At 42.8% G+C, this 22,128-nt stretch overlaps 1 protein-coding gene across 9 annotated transcripts in view; it reads left to right on the forward strand.

Moving 5' to 3' along the window:
• Positions 1 to 21,780, forward strand: part of LOC136639257 (granzyme A-like) — a 67,698-nt gene extending 45,918 nt beyond the window's left edge. For 3 of the 9 annotated variants that reach the window (XM_066613286.1, XM_066613291.1, XM_066613290.1), the window contains exons 2-8: positions 7,801 to 8,112; positions 11,741 to 11,926; positions 14,262 to 14,356; positions 16,548 to 16,689; positions 18,400 to 18,538; positions 19,498 to 19,764; positions 21,510 to 21,780. In XM_066613286.1, the coding sequence (XP_066469383.1) occupies positions 11,904 to 11,926; positions 14,262 to 14,356; positions 16,548 to 16,689; positions 18,400 to 18,538; positions 19,498 to 19,764; positions 21,510 to 21,662 (819 nt within the window). In that variant the 5' untranslated portion in view covers positions 7,801 to 8,112; positions 11,741 to 11,903 and the 3' untranslated portion in view covers positions 21,663 to 21,780. Of the gene's footprint in view, positions 1 to 5,096; positions 5,179 to 7,800; positions 8,113 to 11,740; positions 11,927 to 14,261; positions 14,357 to 16,547; positions 16,690 to 18,399; positions 18,539 to 19,497; positions 19,765 to 21,509 lie in introns of those variants that run through there. The other 6 variants (XM_066613285.1, XM_066613287.1, XM_066613292.1 and 3 more) reach the window with 4 other exon arrangements.
• Positions 21,781 to 22,128: the final 348 nt, after the last annotated feature.

A 22,128-nucleotide genomic window follows, 5' to 3' on the forward strand; every position in this document is an offset into this window, starting at 1 on the left:
TTGATGCAAGATTTAAAAAATGCTGGTTTTTGGCATTGCATCAATTCTTTTGAAACAAAACACTAAGATTACCATTGAATCAGCATATCTGAACATTAAAATTAATCAAAAATCAATTTGTGTTACACGGTGTAATGCTCCAATTCTGTTCCCATATCTCCTACTGCTTTTGCTGTCCTAGCTTTTCCTACTGTTCTCCTTCCTGTCCCCCATGTCACTCTGTCCCCCCCCCACTCCCTCTCCCACCCTGCCTCTGCAGCAGCAAAGTGACTGTATTGTGAGCTCACAAACCATGCACTAGGGCTCATAATAAATGGGAGGTATAATTTGTATGAACTACCCTATTCATTTATGCACAGTTGTGTGCAATTGTGCAACTTAAACACAAAAAAAGGGACCAGTTAGGAAAACAGCACATGTGTGTAAGCACTGGTTCAGACAAATGGCACCTCTCTGGGAACATGGGCAGTGGTACTCAAGCATGATCATGTGATGGTTGCCTGGGAACTGCCAGAAAGTATGCACTTTAGAGAGAATGAAACACAGTAGGGCAAAATATAGAATAGGAGTGTGAATGCACACATATGCACAGAAGAACATCTTTCTCTTATTTATGAGCATACTGTCATTCTAGGCATCTTCTGTAAATATATTTAGGAAGTACTCATTGTGCAAAATACCAAACAATCTGATAGAATGAAAGATTTCTGGCACTTTTGACTTTCCTCAAATATCCTGACAAGGTGATAAAAACAGAAACATTAACACATGCAGTGAAAAAAGCAACAGGGAGCTCCAACAGCAACCCCGCCCCAGCCAACATCAGTTTGAAAGGGAAGCGAGTAGAGGGAGAGGAGGGAGCCATTTAAAAGCTTCAGATGATGTGCTGTGTGGCACTGATGGGCATTCCACAGCCTGATGCTCAAGCATTGCAAAATGACCATTCTGGCAACAAATTTTGTGTACAAGTATATGAATTGGTGTCAAAGCAGTCAATGGCTTGGCATTCACATATGCTAACAGTTACATTGTCTCTGCCTTAGGATGATTTAAACTGGCAACCCATATACATGCTGAAATTATTCTGAAGTGAGATCTATTGCTTGCAGGTAACTTATGGCCCAATCCTATTAGGGCCTTACACCACTAGAACAAGCATTCTAGTGGCATAAAGCCCTTTACAGCTGTTGCAAATGGAACAAGCCATTTGGCATGACCTGATTGCAGCTGTAAAAGGACCAGGGAAGACCACCAGCACCAGTTAGTCAGCACAGGGGGTTTGGGGGGCAGAGCAGGACAGAAAGAAGAGCAGATCAGGACTGGGATAGGGCAGTATTGACAGCAGTAGTGGAGGCCAATATCCTAATCCCCATCCCAGCCTCAATCGCCCAATCCAGGTCGATGAAGATTTGCACTAGCTAGAGCAGCCATTTTCAACCAGTGTGCCATGACACACTGGTGTACCGTAAATGGTCTGCAGGTGTGCCGTGGGAATTTGGGGGAGGGTCATTTATGATTACAGCTATTGGGGGATCTGAGCCCCACACCAGCAGCATGGTGTGCCTTGTCAATTATCAAAAAGCTGATGGTGTGCCTTGACCATTTTAGTGCCTTGTCAGTGTGTCCTGAGATGAAACAGGTTGAAAAACACTGAGCTGCAGAACTGGTACAGGTCCAAATAGACCCAGCAGCCCAGCATGGTCTTATCCTGGGGCAAGGGAACAAATATCCCCTTACCCTGAGGAGGCCTCCAAATGCCTAAACTCCCCATGGGATTCAGTGCACACCACGTGGATGCTTCTGCATCTCCACAAGGAGAGTTAAGTAGGATTGGGTTGTCCATCATCAGGGTCATTCTGAAAACTGAAAAGGAGGATCTTGCTACTCATAAGGTATAGCACTAAAACTCAGAGTCAGTCAGTGAAATTGGCTAACAGATTCTCCTGAAATGAATGCAAAAGAAGCTTCTCGAAACCTAGAAACACCTAATTGATGTATGGAATTCACCATCACAAAATACAGTGATGGCCTCTAGCTTATATAGATTTAAAAGGCGGTTAGACAAATTCATGGAGGACAGCCTGTAAATGGCTATTAGCTATAATAAACTTCCATGTGGAACTTCAATGTTCAGGGGTGGCATGCTACTGCATAACAGTTGCTGCTGAGAAATTGGTTCTCATCCCCAAGGCCTCTGGTTGGCCTGCTTGTAGACTTCATAGAGACATCAAGTTGGCTATGGTGGAAAGCAGGTGGACTAGATAGACCAGGGGTGCTCAAACTTTCAACTTTAGGGATGCTGGACCTTTAACAAGTGTATAGAAGAGAGAATTTCAGCAGGTGCAACTTGTCATCCCACAGATGACAAGCTGCACCTGCTGAAATTATCTCTCCTACACAATTTTAAAGGTCCAGCATCCCTAAAGTTGAAAGTTTGAGCACCCCTGAGATAGACTTTTGTCCAATTCTGCAGGGCTCTTCTTAGGTTTGAATGCATGTGTGTGATAGGATGTATGGGAAATTGCTATCTCCAAATTGTAAAATGTGGAAAGGAGCTCAACAGATTTGATACTTTATAATAGAAGTGGCTAATCTTTCAATTTTGAGTTTCCTGGACCTTTAATTGAGTATGGAAGAGGGAATTTCAGCAGGTGCAGCTGGTAATCTGTGAAATGCAGAGCTGTAACTGCTTAAATGCCCTCCTTTATACAATTGTTAAAGATCCAGGAACCTCAAAATGGAAAGGTTAGCCACCCCTTCTTTATATTTTAAGACAGGGGTGGAAAAACTTTCAACTTTTGGGGGGCAGGATCTTGGACCTTTAACAATTGTATCGAAGAGGGAATTTCAGCAGGTGCAGTTTGTCATCTCAGATGATCAGCTGCTGAAATTCTCTCTCCTACTTCTCTCTCCTACTTCTAAGTTAAAGGTCCAGGATTCCTGAAGTTGAAAGTTTGCCCACCCCTGTTTTAAGAGGAGGTGCATCTCCAAGTTCCTACAGTGTGCACTGTCCAAAAGTTCTCTCAGGAATAAGTTCCACTGAGTTCAATGGGCCTAGTAAACATGCTTCAGATTGCAGCTGTTGTATTCCAGATAATTGAACAAGTTCTATTCATCTCATCAAACCTAGGAAGATTAATCATCATTTGTGATCCCTTTAATTTCACACATGAACAAACATGGCCTTCTGCATCCCACAATGTTGACAGATTCTGCTTTTAATATGCTTGCTCTATTATGAAGCACAAGACAGCTATCTGGAAATCTGAGAACCACATTAGTTGATGTCTAAACTTAGATATACCTTTGAATAAACCATTCTTCACATTCCAGAACTAACTAACCCTTCCTGCAGCTTCTTTCACACAAAGCCACAAGCACAATACTGTCTGCAAGAAACAACTCAAAGGGAAGCTACAATAGGAAGCCAAGCTGTGAATTCCTGAATAAGATCCCAAGAATAGGAAGGTTAAAAAACTGGGGAAGTTGTAACAATCCCCCCTTTTTGACCATTTCTCTTCATGTGCCTTTTCAGTGAAGTCCCCGTGCAATCCTATGCGCATTTGCTCAGAAGTTCTATTAAGTTCAATGGGATGTACTCCCAGGTATATGTGTTATAGGATTGCAGTCAATGGAACTTTGTAGACACACACAAGAGTAAGTGTAAGGTCATGCACATTGGGGCAAAAAATCAAAACTTTAGATATAGGCTGATGGGTTCTGAGCTGTCTGTGACAGATCAGGAGAGAGATCTTGGGGTGGTGGTGGACAGGTCGATGGAAGTGTTGACCCAATGTGCGGCAGCAGTGAAGAAGGCCAATTCTATGCTTGGGATCATTAGGAAAGGTATTGAGAACAAAACAGCTAATATTATAATGCCATTGTACAAATCGATGGTAAGGCCACACCTGGAGTATTGTGTCCAGTTCTGGTCGCTGCATCTCAAAAAAGACATAGTGGAAATGGAAAAGGTGCAAAAGAGAGCGACTAAGATTATTGCGGGGCTGGGGCACCTTCCTTACAAGGAAAGGCTACGGCGTTTGGGCCTCTTCAGCCTAGAAAAAAGACACCTGAGGGGGGACATGATTGAGACATACAAAATTATGTAGGGGATGGACAGAGTGGATAGGGAGATGCTCTTTACACTCTCACATAACACCAGAACCAGGGGACATCCACTAAAATTGAGTGTTGGGAGAGTTAGAATAGACAAGAGAAAATATTTCTTTACTCAGTGTGTGGTTGGTCTGTGGAACTCCTTGCCACAGGATGTGGTGACGGCATCTAGCCTGGACGCCTTTAAAAGGGGATTGGACAAGTTTCTGGAGGAAAAATCCATTACGGGGTACAAGCCATGATGTGTATGCGCAACCTCCTGATTTTAGAAATGGGCTATGTCAGAATGCCAGATGCAAGGGAGGGCACCAGGATGAGGTCTCTTGTTATCTGGTGTGCTCCCTGGGGCATTTGGTGGGCCGCTGTGAGATACAGGAAGCTGGACTAGATGGGCCTATGGCCTGATCCAGTGGGGCTGTTCTTATGTTCTTATGCTGCAGTTGTGTTTAGTTTCATGTATCATAGTGGCACCCTGTTCGGTAAAAACAGGTAGTTTCACACACTCATAAGAGATTAGGAGAGATTTGTTTCCTCTTTAGACATGAGAGGCTAACAAACTTTATTTCAAGTTTCAAAGTGGGAGAATATGTTTTGGGGCAGGGGAGAAGTGAACAAGATTTCCAGCATGGTTCAAAGGCCTGATCTTTGAAGTATTCAAGACTGCAATGTAAAAAAGGAGTGTATTTTTATAGCATTTGTTGTGGCTTGTTTTTAACTCCCCTATAGTGCCCCTGAGGGTTAATCACATGTTGTTTGAAACATTTAAGTAGGTGACACACTCCCTTCCCCTAAAATACTCTATATTTGAGCACAAATCACTGTAGAAAAAGGGTTTGCTTGTTTACCACTAATGGAAAGGCAGACAAAGGCAAACATTATAATCTACTTCAGAAAAATAATCTAGCGACTACCTTATGTGACTAACAGTTTATATTGAAACCTACAGAAAATCATCCCAAAATAGAAAAATGGAAAAGAAAAATGCATGGATTGGCAGCTTTTTTGAAATATCACATTGGGTTTGTAATCTGAGTCATAGAATGGGATTCCACAGAGAGAAAAGTAAGTCTTTTATGAAAGGAGCAGACTCATTTTCCTGACAAACAAGATTTCAATGTACAGAGAACTTGATAGCTTTTAAAACACATAGAAAGTATTCAAATACAAGATTTCCTACCTCCATTTTTAAATAGTAGAGCCCTTTCTTCTAATCTAGATATACACAATTTATGACTCACCATGCCAAATACAGTACACAAGGATTCTATGACCATCGGATGTTGCTACTTGCATAGGACTGCAAAAATGATTGAAAAGGTGTGAAAAACCCAACAGGCATCATATAAGGCCTAATGAAGGGGTCATCAGCTGCAGTGACTCAACTAGAGGCCAGTAATCAATTAGTGACAGCTAATGTTCATACAACCGATTGGGAAAACAGCTTTTTTCTGTTCTTCTCTCCCCCCCACCATGTGGATTCCAGGCATACCCAGTTTGAAAGGCTATTTGATTTATGCTTTAGCTTTGGAAGATGCCTACCACAGCAGCAGATGAAACATAAGGTTAAAATGGTTTTATTTGACCATAGTCTATTAACCAGAATACTTTTAGGGATTATTTTATGCTCTGTTTATTATGGAACTTTGTAAGCCACCTTGCACTTTTGCTTTGGCATGAGAAAGATGGGCTATAAATAAAGCACTAGACCAGTGGTTCCAAACATTTTAGCACTGGAACCCTCTTAATAAAAATGACACACTATCAGGACCCACCTAGCTTTATGAGACAAAAAAAGTGTCACTGTATTAGCTCAAGCCTCTGTTTTTATCCTTTCTACTATGGTGGGGGTGCCTTCTGGAGTGTTTGTTGATCTCTACATTTATCAGATGGGAACCATTCTGGTGGCTTTGCTTTCCCTTTTGCCTTGGATATGAACGAAGGCACGGTTGCCTACTCATAAGTAAACACACATGTGTGGCTTAGTTTTGCTTTCCAGAGCGCTTGATACATTTATTAGCTTGGAAGGGGGACTTCCTTCTTGAGTGTTTTTGGCAGCCTGTGTCCCCAAAATGCCCAGCTCACAATATTGGAATACCCACAAGGCCCAACTTCAAAAATCAGGCTTCTCTGGTTTAGACCTCTCTCTCTGCCCTTTGCTCAGGAATGCTACCAGTCAGCATCTACCATCCTTCTCAGAAACAAGCTGGCTAAACAAGATAAGCCTAGTATGGGCCTCCAAGGATGGACAGATGGCAATAAACAAATAGACCAAGGATGTGAGACCCTGGAAGGACTAGGATCAAGTGGTGTGATTGATTACCAAACCTTCAATAATAGATGTAAATAACCTGTCGATGCACATTGTATTGCCCTTCCCAACAAACATCCTGAACTGATAAGGATGCTGACCATGCTTTCTGCCCAATTACTTGGTAATTTTCCAAGGATGTTTACCACTCTTTCTTTGTGTTCTTTTTTGCCCCTCCTCTATTCAGAAAACCCTATAAAAACTGTATTATTGCAGCCCATTCTTTGTCCATCATGCCTGTGTGGTGGACCCGTTTTGCAAAACGTAGAAAAAGCTTTTTCCAAAGCCCTCTGAATTTTCCTGACCTGTTATTTTGCCTCTCCACCATCCAACAAATACTGTGCCCATTCGGGAACAGTTTTCTATGTTCATCAGATGCGGACCATTCTGGTGGTGTTGCATTTGTCTTGGCCTGCCCTTTGAAATGGACTGAGGGCCCCATCCTATCCAATTTTCCAGTGCCAGTGCAGCTGTGCCAATGGGTCATGCACTGCATCTTGTGGTGGGGCAGCAGTCACAGAGGCCCCCTTAAAGTATGGGAACATTTGTTCCCTTACCTTGGGGCTGCCCTGCAATTCTGGAAAATTGGATAGGATTGGGCCCTGAGGCATGTCTGCCTACTCATGAGTAAATGTGCAGTACAGCTCAGTTTCACTTCCCATAGGGCTCAATGCATTTTCCTTGTCGGCTATCAACTCGCCAGTTTCAGACCCACCAATAATCATATTCCAACCCACTGGTGGGTCATGAACCACAGTTTGGGAAACACTGCTCTAGACTAGAATGGGAATACTCTTTTAAATGTGCATTCTACAATAAGCATTGCAAAGCAGTGTAGATAGATTACACAGATGCACATATTCCAGTGTGCCTTCTCATGCACATTCAGATGCATATACAACTTATGACCATGGCACATGCTGTGCTTTAGAAGCCTGTTTCTGCACATAGATTCCTTTATCTAGATTGGTGGAATTTGTTATATAAACCTTGGACCCAGGACCAGTCCCAGATCTTCTAGTACCTTAGGTGGCATGGCAAATGCTATCCTGGCAGTAGGTTTCTCTGTGCCTGAGAAAGCATGTGTGAAATGGTTGTTGTATTGGTTAAAAGTGAACTGGTCACAGACGTCATGGTGAATTGTAAGAAAGACAATATTCCTGCAGATGTGTTAGATTAAAAATCTGCTGGGAGACAAATAGAAAAGAGGCAATGATTGTACTAAAATTCTGTTTGGATTTGTCTTCTGACCTGTGAAAAAATCCCTGTAAATGTCTTTCAAACTCCCTCTGGCAAGTCTTAGGAAAATAATCCAAAAATGTCAGTAATGTTTGTTCTTGAAACTCTGCTCTGTAAACATGCCTTACTACTCTCAGATCACGTTACTGAAGAGGAAGCATCTTTTGACAGCACTTTTACACAGACAACTGATCATTGCTTGGAAGATAAGCCAATGAATTAATCCAGAAGTGGTGGCCGGGATCTGCTCTCAAAACATTGCCCTTCCAGGAAACAACATTTGCGGCCATGTGCATTGAGAGCCAGAAGTGAATTTTCAACAAGAAGAAAGGGAAGAGGATCCTGAATGAAAAGTCCTGGGTCTCATGCAGAGAAGAAAAAGAAGCTGATAATTTTGCTACAATCCTATTTATGAGACACATGATGAAATATGAACCAGTGCATCTTCAGTAAGCCTTTCTATGACACCTGATTTCCACATTCCCCATTGAATTGTTAAAGCCATTAGGTCAGTGGTTCTCACACATTTAGCACCAGTACCCACTTTTTAGAATAAGAGTCTGTCAGGACCCACAGGAAGTGATGTCATGATCGGAATTGACATCATCAAGCAAGAAAATTTTTTACAATCCTAGGTTGTAATTCTACCCACATTTACCTAGGAGTAAGCCCATTGACTACCACTGTTAAAGAATATACATAGTAGTTGTTAAAAGTACAGGTCTGTAGCATTTCCCTAAATGCAGTCACATACCATGGGAGCATCAAGTCTAATATATTAAAAATAAAATATTGAAATGAATGGGGACCCACCTGAAATTAGCTTGTGACCCATCTACTGGGTCCTGACCCACAATTTGAGAAACACTTCCTTAAGCAATTATTTTTCTCCCTGGAAGCAACAATCCTCTGTAAAATTAAGGTTTGTAGTTCCTATCTAATTAATGGGATTTAAAGACCCTGCATGGAGAACTGCAATCAAGGTGAAAAAAATAGGGTTAGAGGAGTGGATTTCCTTTGTAATGTTTACATAGTGTATATTTCTTGTGAATGTGCTGCTATGTAGTAGCAGCTGGAGGGCCCAATCCTATCTAACTTTCCAGCACCAATGCAGCTGCAATGCAGCTCTGAGGTAAGGGAACAAATGTTCCCTTATGTTGAGGAGGCTTCTGTGATTGCCTTTCCACTGCAGGAGGTTGTTGGCAACCTTCAGTCTCGAAAGACTATGGTATCGTGCTCTGAAAGGTGGTTCTGGAACAGCGTCTAGTGTGGCTGAAAAGGCCAATTCGGGAGTGACAATCCCTTCCACACTGGGAACAAGTGCAGTCTGTCCCTGGTCTGTCTCCCTGGCTATGGGCCTTCCTTCTTTGCCTCTTTGCCTCAGACTGTTGGCCAAGTGTCTCTTCAAACTTCAAGCGAGCAGCTCAGAGGCCAGGGTTTCCCACTTGTTGAGGTCCACTCCTAAGGCCTTCAGATCCCTCTTGCAGATGTCCTTGTATCGCAGCTGTGGTCTACCTGTAGGGTGCTTTCCTTGCATGAGTTCTCCATAGAGGAGATCCTTTGGGATCTGGCAGGAGGTAGTGCGTGCCTTATTGGCACAGCTGCACAGGTACTGGAAAATTGGATAGGATTGGGCCCGGACTTGACTCTGGCATGGAAAAGGGTTGAGAATTAATATGTAGATTCCCTGATATGGTAAATGTCAGCTGTCACTTCAAGGAGGGTGTGAATTATTAAGAAATATTGACCATGTAAGACTAACAAACTTCTGATAACTTACAAGTCAAAAACGGGATTACAGGCTGGGCCTCCAGGTTGATACAAATGGCTAGTTTCAGGGCTGATTTATGCATACTGAGTTTGAAAACTCTATAAACTGTGTTTGGTGGAGCATACTTAGGGAAACCGTGGATAAGTACCCTCTTGTCATAACTTTATTGATTGAGGACTTTTAATATTATCAATATTCAAACAAATGGTTTATAGATGACAACTATTAATGGACAAATTTCCAGTATGAAATTTGGAAGCCATTTTTAGATACATATGCATAGTGTATTTACTGTCTATGGATTTAGGACCCTGGTTCCCAAACCCCTACAAGAGAGTTGGGAACCAGGTAAGTATTCATGTGGGTGGGGAGGAGGACAGCAACAGTGCCACAGTGATTGCAGCGCCACTGCTACCATGGGCTTATTTCTTACCTTGGGGGCAGAGCTGGCCTCCTGCAGGGTCCTGGAAGCTGGCAGCCCCCTCTGATGTCCTCTAAGGTTTCTGTAAACAATCATTTTCCTGTGAAAACAAGAAGTAGTTCCTGATCAGAGATAAGGATTGTTTACAGAAGCCTTGGAGGGTATCAGAGGGGGCTGCAAGGCTCCAGGACCCTGCAGGAGGCCAGCTCTCTCCCCAAAGAAAGAAATAAGCCCCTTGGCAGAGGTAGCACTGTCACTGCCATTGGAGCAGGGCCACTCTCCTTAAGGGGGAATGCCCTGCTTCGTGTTCCCCTGGAGGGTCACAACCCAACAGTTTGGGAACCACTGATTTTGGTTTATTCTATAGATTGCTAAAAATTTATATTTTTATAACTTTTTGATATTGATCTATGCAGTGTTGATGGTGTGTGTGTGTGTGTGTGTGTGTGTGTGTGTGTGTGTGTGTGTGTGTCTTTCTTTCTCTGTTTTTAAAAAATTGGTAGTTTTTTCCCCCCCCTCACTAGTAAAGTTTGGGGGAAAAATTAAAAAAGATATTTAGGAGAACTGTCACATTCAATCTCTTCTATATATATGCCCAGATCCCAGTTTACCATGGCACCACACAGATGCCAACAAGAATTTATGAATGCTGACCATTTATTTCTTTTGTTAGGCAAAACCCTTGCTAATAGTCCAGAAGGTGCAGTTTCTTATTGGTCACTAGTAGAGGTGTTTAAAAATGTTAGTTATTTTACTAAGAAACAAGTCCACTGTGTTCAGTAAGACTTAGGCTGCAATCCTGTGCACACTTTTCTGGGAGTAAGCTCCACTGACTATAATGGGACATACTTCTGGGTAGACAGGCACAGGATTGGGTTCTTAGGCTGTAATTCTAGTTTACCAGAAACAAATGCCTCTAATCATTAGGTGTTCCTTAAGGGAAATGAATGATTAGGAAATGTACAAATACTATGGAATGTGGTGCTGGTGGAACAACAGAGCAGGTCAGTCCTGCACAGAGAAGGGCAGGGAGAGGGCTGAATGGGGTGGGGGAGGGTAGAATGCAGAGGAGATGGGCAGGGGGGTGCTGGGCAAGAAGTTCCCTTACTCTGAGGACACCTGCAGCAGCCAAAAATCCCCTTTGAGATGCAGTGTTGTCCATGCTGGTGCTACTACTTTGCTGCCTGGGGATTTAGGTGGAACTGGGCTGCAAATGCGAACCAGGCATTTACATAGACTTACAAAGTGGAACAGAGTACCTGTACCTTTAAGTATTGTATAAAAGAGGGAATTTGGGCAGGTGCAGCTTTTTAAAACCTTCCATGCTGAGCTGCACCTGCCCAAATTCCCTCTTCTATACAATGATTAAAGGTAGAGGCACTCTGTCCTCCTTTGTATCTGGTAATCCTATATTTGCATAATAAACTTGTAAATTTTGCTCTGTGTTCCTTTCGCTCTGTATGGGCTTACTAGAGCCCAACCCAGCACTTCCACATTTAGGCAGAAGAAATCTGTGTCAAGGCTTTTCATACAGATCTGAATTCCGGTTCTTCTGTCTTTAGAATTAGTTTTGCTGTAGGTTTCAAAAAGTCTCCAACAAGAGTGCAAATTAACATTAGAAAAGATTATTAAGATGACCTTTGCTGCTGCAACACAAAGAGAAAATGGCTACTAAGGACTTCTGGCATTATGCCTGTTGAAAGTGTTCAAAATTTATCGCCAGAACACCTTGAACGCTTTCAACAGACATAATGCCAGAAGTCCTTAGTAGCCATTTTCTCTTCTTTTCTTTCCTTCTTTTCCCCCCCCCTTTTCTCTGTGTGTTAATAATGCAGATGAGACCCCACTGAAGAGCAAGCTAAAACAATAGTTTCTTCTTCCATAGGGATTAACCGCTTAACTGAGTATAAGGATGCAGATATCCAAATAAGTATCTGTGAGTCTGAAGGCCCTCTACTGGACAGAAAAAAATAACGGTCCTATTTAAAAGAAAAATTAAGTCACGCGTCTTCACAAGCTTTTAAAAACTGAAGACCACTTCATGGAGAATGTGCTCACCCACCTTTGCCAAGTAAGTTTTGCTGGTCATGGATCTACATGTGACAGTTTTTGAACCCTGTTTTCCATGTGAATCCCAAATTCTGTTTTCCAGGATTACCCCCTGCTAACTGGGCAAGAGAGACTTCTTCAAGTGGTGTTCCTCTTACATTTAGTAGGGGAAGCATAACTGTCCCTCCTCACCCCAGCACAGTGTCTTTTCTGGTGGCTGTTTGCTAGTGTTCTTCTGGAACTTTTTAGATTGTGAGTCCTTTTAGGGACAGGGAGCCATTTGGTTATTTGACTTTGGGCGCAATCCTAACCTCTTATGTCAGTGCTTTCCAGCACTGACATAAGGGCAATGCAGCTGTGAGGTAAGGGAACGAACATTCCCTTACTTTGGGGAGGCCTCCATGAGTGACACCCAACTGCAGGATGCAGCACACGTCCCATTGGCATAGCTATGCCAGTGCTGGAAAGCACTGACATAAGGGGTTAGGACTGCGCCCTTTGTCTCTAAACTGCTTTGGGTACTTTGTGTTGAAAAGAAATTTATAAATACTGTTAATAATAATGTTATTCATATAATCATGTGGAGATTCTTCATGTCTGCACTGCATAGTTCTGGAGCAGAGAACTACTTTGACTTTGAAATGTATAGATACAAGTACACTTTAAAATCTGCTTCATGATGCTTACATTCCCCCCCCCATCAAGTTGTGGTGCATTCATAATAATAAAATTATCATGTGAATCCATAGTTAAGTGCCACAGCAAAGAACTTTTACATATAAATACTCATGCTTGGCTCAAGCAAGTGTACACACCACAAGTTTTATTAGTATAAACTATTTGCTGACCTAAAATTGGAAGTAAGATATTTTCCTGGGCTCTAACTGTGCTGCTACAAGTCCACACTCAGAAAGAGAGAATGATCCTTGAGGCTGCCTACCTAAGCTGTCCTGTTTCCTTTCCTGGCTCCTTCCTCAAGCCTCTCCATTTAGTTCCATTACCCATAACAGAAAAATGCTCAGTGCCGAAAGCCAGCCTGCAGGTTAAGTGATGAACTTATTTCAAGAGATAACATGGTTGGTTGGCAACCTTCAGTCTCGAAAGGCTAAGCCTACAGCACCTGGTATTCCCAAGTGGTCTCCCATCTAAGTACTAACCAGGCCTGACCTTGCTTAGCTTCCAAGATTAGATGAGATCAGGTTATAGGTTAAGCTCAGGGCCTATGAGAGGAATTTTATCAGGGGATACAAAGTTTCTTCTAGGCTCCTTCGCAAAGGGGAAGGGGGACAATGGGGGCAGGCAGAATGGGGGGCAGGGTGCTGACAGCCACAATAGTCTTTGGAGCCCAGGTCTACTAGGCTTCTTGATGCAAAGGCTAGGTCTACCTGATCATGCAGCATTGTCAGCTACATAAATTAATATGGAAAACCAAACACACTCCTAAGTCTCCCTAAAATCTTTGAAATATGGAAATATAGAAAATCCATTGCAGAAAATTAGCATCATTGTATTTAGGCTCACACTAAAATGAACCAAAATGAACTTCTGCAGCAGCAGTAGCCTCGCATCTGGGTCCCTGAGCTTCTATACACTCCTTCATGGTTATGGGATCCACAAGCCAAAGAGCTACTGTAGCAAGCCATTTTCCTCCCAGATTTGACACTGTTCAGGAGGGTCATGGATGCATTCCTGAGCCCAGTGCGTATGGCTTGCAGCAGCAGTTAACACTGCAGGCACATGGTTGTGTCCAAGCATCATGTGCAGGCAGTGAGTTCAGGTGAGATAGGAAAATGTCATATCCCAGGAACTTTCGGGCCCCCTCCTTTGGCTTCTGGGCCCCCTTTCTGACCCTGGGCTCAGGTACAAATTACCCCCTTTACCCCCCTCTCCTAGGCCCTGGTTAAGCTTCTTCCTATAGATTCATATTTCACACCACATCTATCTCTTTAATTCTTCTGACTAAGCAGGACTAACTTTGATTCTTCTGACTAAGCAGGAAACAATCAACCCCAATATTATATTTGTCTCAGTAACTGTCTGGTCATGTTCTTTTTCTCAACCATAGCTTCCAATCCACCGCTATTACAAGAACTATTATCTACATACCACCACCAGACCACACTCAGTAAAATCGTGTCAGTCTTGAGAAGACAGGTCTTGTTTCTCTCTTTTTTCCTATCTCATGTACCAGATTGGTCAATTATAAGGCACGTACTCCTCAGTGTGCAGAAATGACACCCGTTTCCCTAAAGTCACAAGCCCACATTGTGGTTCTTCATCTTTCTCAGTGCATAGAAGGTTGTCAGTCAGAGGAAGAAACTGAATCCCACTTCCTTTGTATGCTTAATATATATTAGGAACTTTATTGTGGGGGAACATAACATGACAACGATGGAGCTTTGCTTTATCTTGTGTTTCTCCATGGCCATTTTTCTTCTCAGAAGTCCCAGAGGTGAGTCCTATGTCTGATATATCTGTTCCCTTGCCTACCCCATGATGAGTTCTGTGTCACATATACGGATAGTGTCACATTATATAATGAAGTAACTGATCAACTTAAGTGGCCCTGTGTGTTTTGATTCAAGTGTATGGATTCTTTTAAATACTTGCATTTGATGGAGACAGCACAAAGATGAAAGGCATATGATCAGGTTGAATCCATTTACCACACATGCTGGTTTGATCAAGGTCAGACCAAAGCCTGGTGGTCCTTCCTGTGAATGGGTTTTTTGTAAATAATAATATAGTCTCTGCTCATTTAGAGTAGGTGACTGCTAGACATCTTTGGCTGAGCTGAGGTATCTTTTCTTTTGTTGGAATACCATATTTTCCCTGGCTCTCAACTTCAACACATTATTACAGCTTTTCTGAGCCATGAGAGATTTCAGGAGGATAGCTGCCCAAGTTTTGGTTTCCTCTGGGGGAATGATGTAGTGGAAACATGTAGTGTCTTTGCAATATCTGATATCTTTACAAGCGTTCAAGCAGCATCTGTATTCATACCAAACCAAAACTGATCATATCAACTCCCCAAAGAAGCTGTGCAGTCCAAAATGCTTCAACTCTCAGTTTCTCTCTCAAGCCCTGTTCAGGTGCTGTCCAACTACAGACGCTGTCCCTACATACAGAAGATCTGCGGGGAGATGATACTATCAAGCTCTGACCTCACTGCTGACATACTCCATAATTCTCCAGCCCCCTCTTCCCAGAGGACAGCATTTGTCTGAAGAAGTAATGATCCCAGGGAGAGATCCTTTCTTGTGATTTTGAAAAACAGTGATCTACATCTTGGGGAATATCTCAACCTGTGGGCAGCATTTGCCTTTTCAGGTGACCATTCTTGCTGGAAAGAGCAGGATTGGAGCTTCAGAGTACAGATAGGGTGGGGCTTTGCTTAATGCAGTTGATTTCAGTGGGCATGCATGCCCGACTATTGCAAGCAGCCTTGGAACACTTTCAAATGAACTTGCTAGGCCTGGTCAGAAAATTCTGTTTTCAGTACCTGTCACATTTACACTGTTTTGCCGACACAGGGTGTGTGGCCCCCAATTGCATTGCTATCATATTCAGAAGCAATCACACTGAAAACAGAATTTGGACTCAGATATAGCACCTATTTTTCTACCTTTTGTCATTGCAGTGAGCCATTGTCAAATGCAATGGAAAAATGATACTTTCCCATGTGCTATATATGTGTACCTGTGTTTAACCTTTAGAGGAGGCCTGCACAACTTGCTCTTGTGCAAGCTGAACATAGCCAATCAGCCAGATGTTGCAGATATGAATGATAAATCTGTTTTCCTCCCTGTCTGAAACTGCAAGACTGGGGTTAGGGTGCAAGCTGAACATAGCCAATCAGCCAGATGTTGCAGATATGAATGATAAATCTGTTTTCCTCCCTGTCTGAAACTGCAAGACTGGGGTTAGGGTGTCAAGGCTGGCATGACACAATTCATGACCAGTGAGCAGTTTTCACTTTGGTGGGTCATAAATAGTTCAAACCGTTTTCATAGAATTATACAATTTTGCTCTTTTTTCATGGATTAACATGCAACACTGCATATATAGCTGAAGCTGATGATGTAGCTCAGTGTTTCACTGTGGTTTGGGACCGATTAGGTGAATTGCAAGCCCATTTCAGGTGGGTCCCCAGATGCATTTCAATGTGTATTTTATTTTTAACATATTAGACTTGATACTGTCTTGGGATATGTCTGCATTTGGGGACATGTTACAGATCTGTACTTTTCACAGGCTACTATATATATACTTTTAACAATGATAGTCAATGGAGCTTACTCCCAGGTAAGTGTGGATAGGATTGCAGCCTTTGGGATTCTTTGGAAATTTATTTAAAAAGACCAGCAACTACTTAGGAGAGTTAGGGGGGGTTCTTCTTTATTTTAAGTAAATTTTTAAACACTCTTACTGTAGACTTTTAATTTATTTACTTGATTTGATTTGATTTTGTCATGTGGAGGGTGCAAAAAATTTCCCTACTTGATTATGTCACTTCCCGCCATGACATAACTTCCAGGTTAATGACATCACTTCTGGTAGGTCCTGACAGATCATCATTGTAAAAAGTGGGTGCCCCTGCTAAAAAGTTTGAGAACCACTGATATAGCTTATTTTTTACTTAGGCCAATGTGCAGATATAATTGGAGGGAAAGAATCAGCTCCACACTCAAGACCATTCATGGCTGCTTTGATCACAAGAAACCGTTACTGTGGAGGAACTTTGGTGAAACCGAACTGGGTGTTAACAGCAGCCCACTGTCAACTGTAAGTCTGGAGAAATGATTTTTTGAATGTGCACTTCTGCCCAGCATCATTCGCCAAGCGCATCCTAGGAAAGAACAACCCCCCCCCCCGATCTCCATCTTATGCAGCAATTTTCATTTAGGGAACAAGATCTTCTTTCCAGTGTAAGCTGCTTCCAATTTCCTATGATAGAATACAAGAGAGTTAGGAAGAAGCTAGGGGTTGGTAGGGATCATGAATCAAGAGATCTCACTGCTGGTGACCAGATTGGCTAGTGATGATCTTATCAGCCTGTGGTGAGAGGCTGACAGCCAAATACTATCCCCCCCCCCACCCTACGTGTTGCAGTGACACCAAGAGAGCATGCACTGCATCTTATGGTGGGGGGCCATCCAGATGGCCCAGGAGAGATAAGTAAAAATATATTTTACTTACCTCCCCATAAGCTGCCTGGTTACCAATGGGTCTCCTCAGACCTACACCAGCTATTCAGCTGGCATAAGTCCAGAGAGCATCACGGGATGTGTTTGATCCGGAAATGGGGAATAGGATCGTGGTGTGCTCAGTTGCCACGGAGATCCTCCACCTCTTGCTCTCAAACCACTCCAGCCAACTAGTCAGCTCTGCCACCAACGCTCGTAGTCTGTTCTAGCTCTAGTTCAGGGGTGTCCAAAGTTTGGCAGGAGGGCCACATCATCTCTCTGACACTGTGTCAGGGGCCGGGGGGGGGAGAATTAATTTACATTTAAAATTTGAATAAATTTACATAAGTTTACATAAATGAATATATTAAAGATGAACTTACATGAATGAATGAAGGTCTTACAATAACTCAAGGCCTATAAAAGGCCTTGCACAAAGCAAGGCTGGCCTTTCCTTTGCTGCTGCTGCTGCATCACAGATGTGAAACAACAAACAGTGGAGGGAGCCCTCATCCCACAACTCACACAAGAGATCAAATAGTCACCCTCACACTGAGAGCAGTTGCATCAGGTCAGCATGGGCTCCAACAAATCTCCAGAGGGCCAGAAGCTCATTGGAGACTGGGGGCTCCCCGAGGGCCACATTGAGAGGCCTCGAGGGCCACAAGTGGCCCCAGGGCCGGGGTTTGGGCACCCCTGCTCTAGTTTGTTAAACCAGGACCAAACCATGAATTGTTATTCTCTTTTGTCAACAGACTGGAATTAGAACAGACCACTGTTTCCAGTGTTTATATGTAACACTAAACAGTGGTTCATTCTAAAATGAAAGCTGTAGAAGCTGTAACTGCTCCTGTCAGATGGCGAGACTTAGGTCCAAGCTACATGTTGCACACAAACACATGTGATAGTAGCATAGTGTTGCCTGTAACCCAGAAAAAGTCATTTCCATTGGTGTTGACATGGAGTGGAAAAGCAGCAGGGGAAAACAGAGAGCATTTCATGCCTGCCATCTGTGCACTCCATGTATTTGAAACCCCATAGGAGAAAAACTATTTGGAAGGCAATTTGAAGCAGGGTCATGAAAGATAACAAAAGAATTAAGCACCTATTCCTCTACTATTTTTCCATTTCCAATCTCCTTCAGCAGAAATGGCTTCTTCTAAATAGGAACTGTATTTGTATATTTGTGGTAAATATGTTTGAAGTTGATGGATTTATCAGGTATGTAATACTGGCAAAATTAATATAACACAAGCTAGAAATGGACTTTGGTTTATTTGGTTTACCTTTAAGTTGTCGCTCTTTTCAGGAATAAAGAAACAACCAGGGTTATCCTTGGAGTAAATTCATTAAAAGATAAAAGCAAACAAACTTTCAACATTACTAAAATGGTTCGCCACCCAAGGTTTGAAAGTAAGTCATATGAAAACGACATTATGCTTCTGAAGGTATGCTTTTAAATGTCATGTAAACTGAACATAAATACACTTGAGTAAATATCAGAGGTGACCAAATGATATATAAAACAGGTATTATTTCTATATTTATATCACTTCTATATTTATATTATAGTATATAATATATAAGTTCATTTAACATTTGCTCATCTTTGATATATATATTGTTTTGGAATGGACCATGTTTGTTTATTTTTTAAAAATCCCACCTTTCCCTTGCTGAAGCAAATGCCCAAGGCAGCTTACAAAGTTCCGTAATAAAATGTACGAAATATAAAAACAATAAGTAAAATCATTAATAAAAATGATAAAACCATTGGGGGGGCCAACTATATGGTCCAGACAGAGGCAGCGGAACCAAAACCCTATTGCAGAGGTGCAGAGGGGCAGATATCAACCCATCACCCAAACACAATTTGAAACAGACATTTTTTGAGCCCTTGCCAAAAAGCCATGAGAGAGAGAGAGGGTAGTTCTTTTCATAATTCCATAATTATGGTGCCACTACAGAGAAGGCTCACTCCTGTGCAACCATCCCTCGAAATTGGGATAGAGATGGCACTTGAAGGAGGGCCCCCTCAGATGACCTAAGAGTGTGGGCAAGAATGTACGGGAGTAGGCGGTTCCTCAGATAACCTGGATCCGAGCCCTGAAGGGCTTTAAAGGTCAATATCAGCCCCTTGAATTTGGATCACAAATGAAAAGGCAGCCATTAAGCCATTTCTGCCCAATGTTGCATATATGCAACAGGGACCAAACGTGTACACCTGTGGGCCAGACAAAAATGGGTTAAGGTCCACTGTTTTGATGATACAAATGGCAGGATTGCCAGAAATTGGTTTTGCTTTAATGTGGCATAAAATCTTACGAAGCAGCTCTGCAAATGCCCACTAATTTATTATGGTTTATAAACATGTACTCTTTCTTCCTGTTCTTTATTATTCCTTTAGCTTAAAAGAAAAGCAAAAATTAATCGAAGTGTGAAAACTGTGACACTTGTCAAGCCAACCCATGACATCAGGGCAGGAACACAGTGTCTAGTAGCTGGATGGGGACACAGCGATCGGTCAAAAGCGAGATCTGATATGCTGCGTGAAGTTAACGTCACTGTGTTCAAGAGAAGCTTCTGCAATGATGAGCGACACTATGATGGTCCTATCGTGACAACAGACAGGCTGTGCGCAGGTGACCTGAGGGGAGGGAAAGATGCATGTCAGGTAAGATGGCCTACTTAGGCAATTTGAGTACAGTGTCATCGATATGCTGATTACAGCCAGTTCTAATTCTCCTTGTTATTTGATCTTGGGGAGGTGGTGGATATGCTGAGCTGTGGGAAATGATGGGTCAGCTGTGGGTTAACAAACTGAGATTTAATATAGCTAAGGAAGAAATTAGTAGGAAAGCTGAAGCAGGAAGAGTTATTATTTACTGTTCTGGCTGGGGTAGCATTACCTCTGCAGCATCAAGTGCACAGTTTGAGATTGTGCTTGGACTAGGCTTTGCTCCTGGAGGGTCAGGAGACAGCTGTGGCCAGGCATGCCTTTGTACATCTAAGGGCCCAATCCTATCCTCTCCCCCCTGCCAATGCAGCCACACTAAAAGGCATACACTGTATCCAGAGGGAGGGGGCAACCCGAGGGCAACTGGGAGGTAAATGTAAAACATTTATAACTTCCCCATAAGCCCTGAGGCCAACTATGGGCCTCTTTTGGCAGCATAAGTCTAAGGAGAGGAAATAGGCAGGAAGCTTTGGGATGAATAGGATCTGGCATGTGCCATCACCACCAGATCCATTCCCTACCCCTTCTCCTCCCCCACCCCCACCGCTGACTTACTTGCTCTGGCAGGTGTGGTGGAGTCCAACAGCACTGCGGTGATGCTGCTGCCTCTTGCAGCAGTGCACACAAAATTGCCACCAATAGCATCCTGAAGACACCCTCAGCAGCCATTTTATAGTAGTGGAAGTCACTTCCGCAGTCACTGTGTTCCCCACCTGGCAGCTCAACCCTCCATAGGATTGGGCTATGAAACTGATACACCAACAAATAGAGGTAGATCTAGCTTCTGTCACCCATGCCTTAGTCATACCTCAACTGGACTATTGCAATGAGCTGTATGTCAGGCAATATATGTTAGACAAAAAGATATCTTATACAGTGGGCCCTCCATGTGTTCAGGATCCACAGATTTGACCCAATGAAAGTCCCAACCCATGTCAGGAGGGCTTCACAGACATGTTTGGAAGAGTCTTCCAGTCCTGTAGGAGTGGTGGTCTGAGGCGAAGGGAGGCTGCACATGGCCTCCCTGTGCCTTAGAATGCCTCCAAAGACCTCCTGGAGGCCTTAGAAACACACTTCTAGTTTTTGCAGGTAATGGCCCCCACCCACAGCCTCAATTATCTGTGGGTTTCGGTATCCATGGGGAATCCAGGAATAGATCCCCCACAGATACTGAGGACCAACTGTATTAGACCAATGTCCACCTAGGTCAGAAGTGTCTATTCCAACTGCAAGCAGTCCTCCAGAATTTCATACAGGAGTCTGGTCCTACATCTGGAACTGAACCAGGGACTGAAGAAACAATGAACTTGTTTAATGGAGACACAATGAACTTCCAATGCAGCTGTTTTTGGAAGAGAAAAAAAAAGATGCTTCTGACTGGAAGCATATCTCCAGAGCATACCAAGTTCAGTTCATGTGTCAGTTCATGCTCCTTTTTTGTTACATCTTTTGATTCTTTTCTGACTTAAGTTGTTTTAGAAAAATTCTCAAAATTCTTTTCAGGTTACCCAAATACTGGTGTACCACATATTATATGAAATGATGTTTTAATGAAAGCCTCTAAGTACACAAATAAGTTCAAGTCCTGAATTTTTCAAAACATTTCTTACTGTTTTGGAAGTATGACTCAAGAAGGCTTCTGTGAATTTTTCCATCAAGTCTCTCTCCTCCTTTGTCCCCAGGGCGACTCAGGTGGTCCTTTGATATGCAACAGGAAACAGGCTGGCATTGTCTCCTTTGGCCTACATTGTGGTGATCGAAGATACCCTGGCATCTACACTCGTCTTACAAAGGACTATCTCTCTTGGATAAGGAAAACAATAAAACAACAATAAGGGACACCTTCTAGATTGAATCTTGTGATTCTTTCTTCTGATACTCAGTGATGTGGCATTTCTTTTCAGTTTACTACTGCCAAATGTTTGTGTTTGTACAACATATGCTGAAATAAATGAGATTAAGATGCTATGAAAGATGTTCTTGTTTTTGCTGCATCGGATTAACACAGCTTTGGAAGTTGTATTTTATCTCACTATTTTCCTAAGCATTGTCTTGGATGAAATAGATTTACAGTGCAATCCTAACTTGTGCTGGAACAGGCAGGCCAATGGACTTGCGCTTTATTCAGCGCAAGTTTCAGGAGCTTAGTGGTTCAGCCCGGGGCAAGAGGAATTTCTTCCCCTTACCCCGGATGAGCCACTGCAGTCCCAATGGGGCTACTTGGATGTGTGCAATTGAAATCGGTGACACAAATCTGAGCAGCCTGGGGCTGGCCCAGGTTGTACAGGAACGGGGTTAGGA

The sequence above is a fragment of the Tiliqua scincoides genome, chromosome 2 (genome assembly GCF_035046505.1).
Source record: "Tiliqua scincoides isolate rTilSci1 chromosome 2, rTilSci1.hap2, whole genome shotgun sequence".
Lineage (NCBI taxonomy): Eukaryota > Metazoa > Chordata > Lepidosauria > Squamata > Scincidae > Tiliqua > Tiliqua scincoides.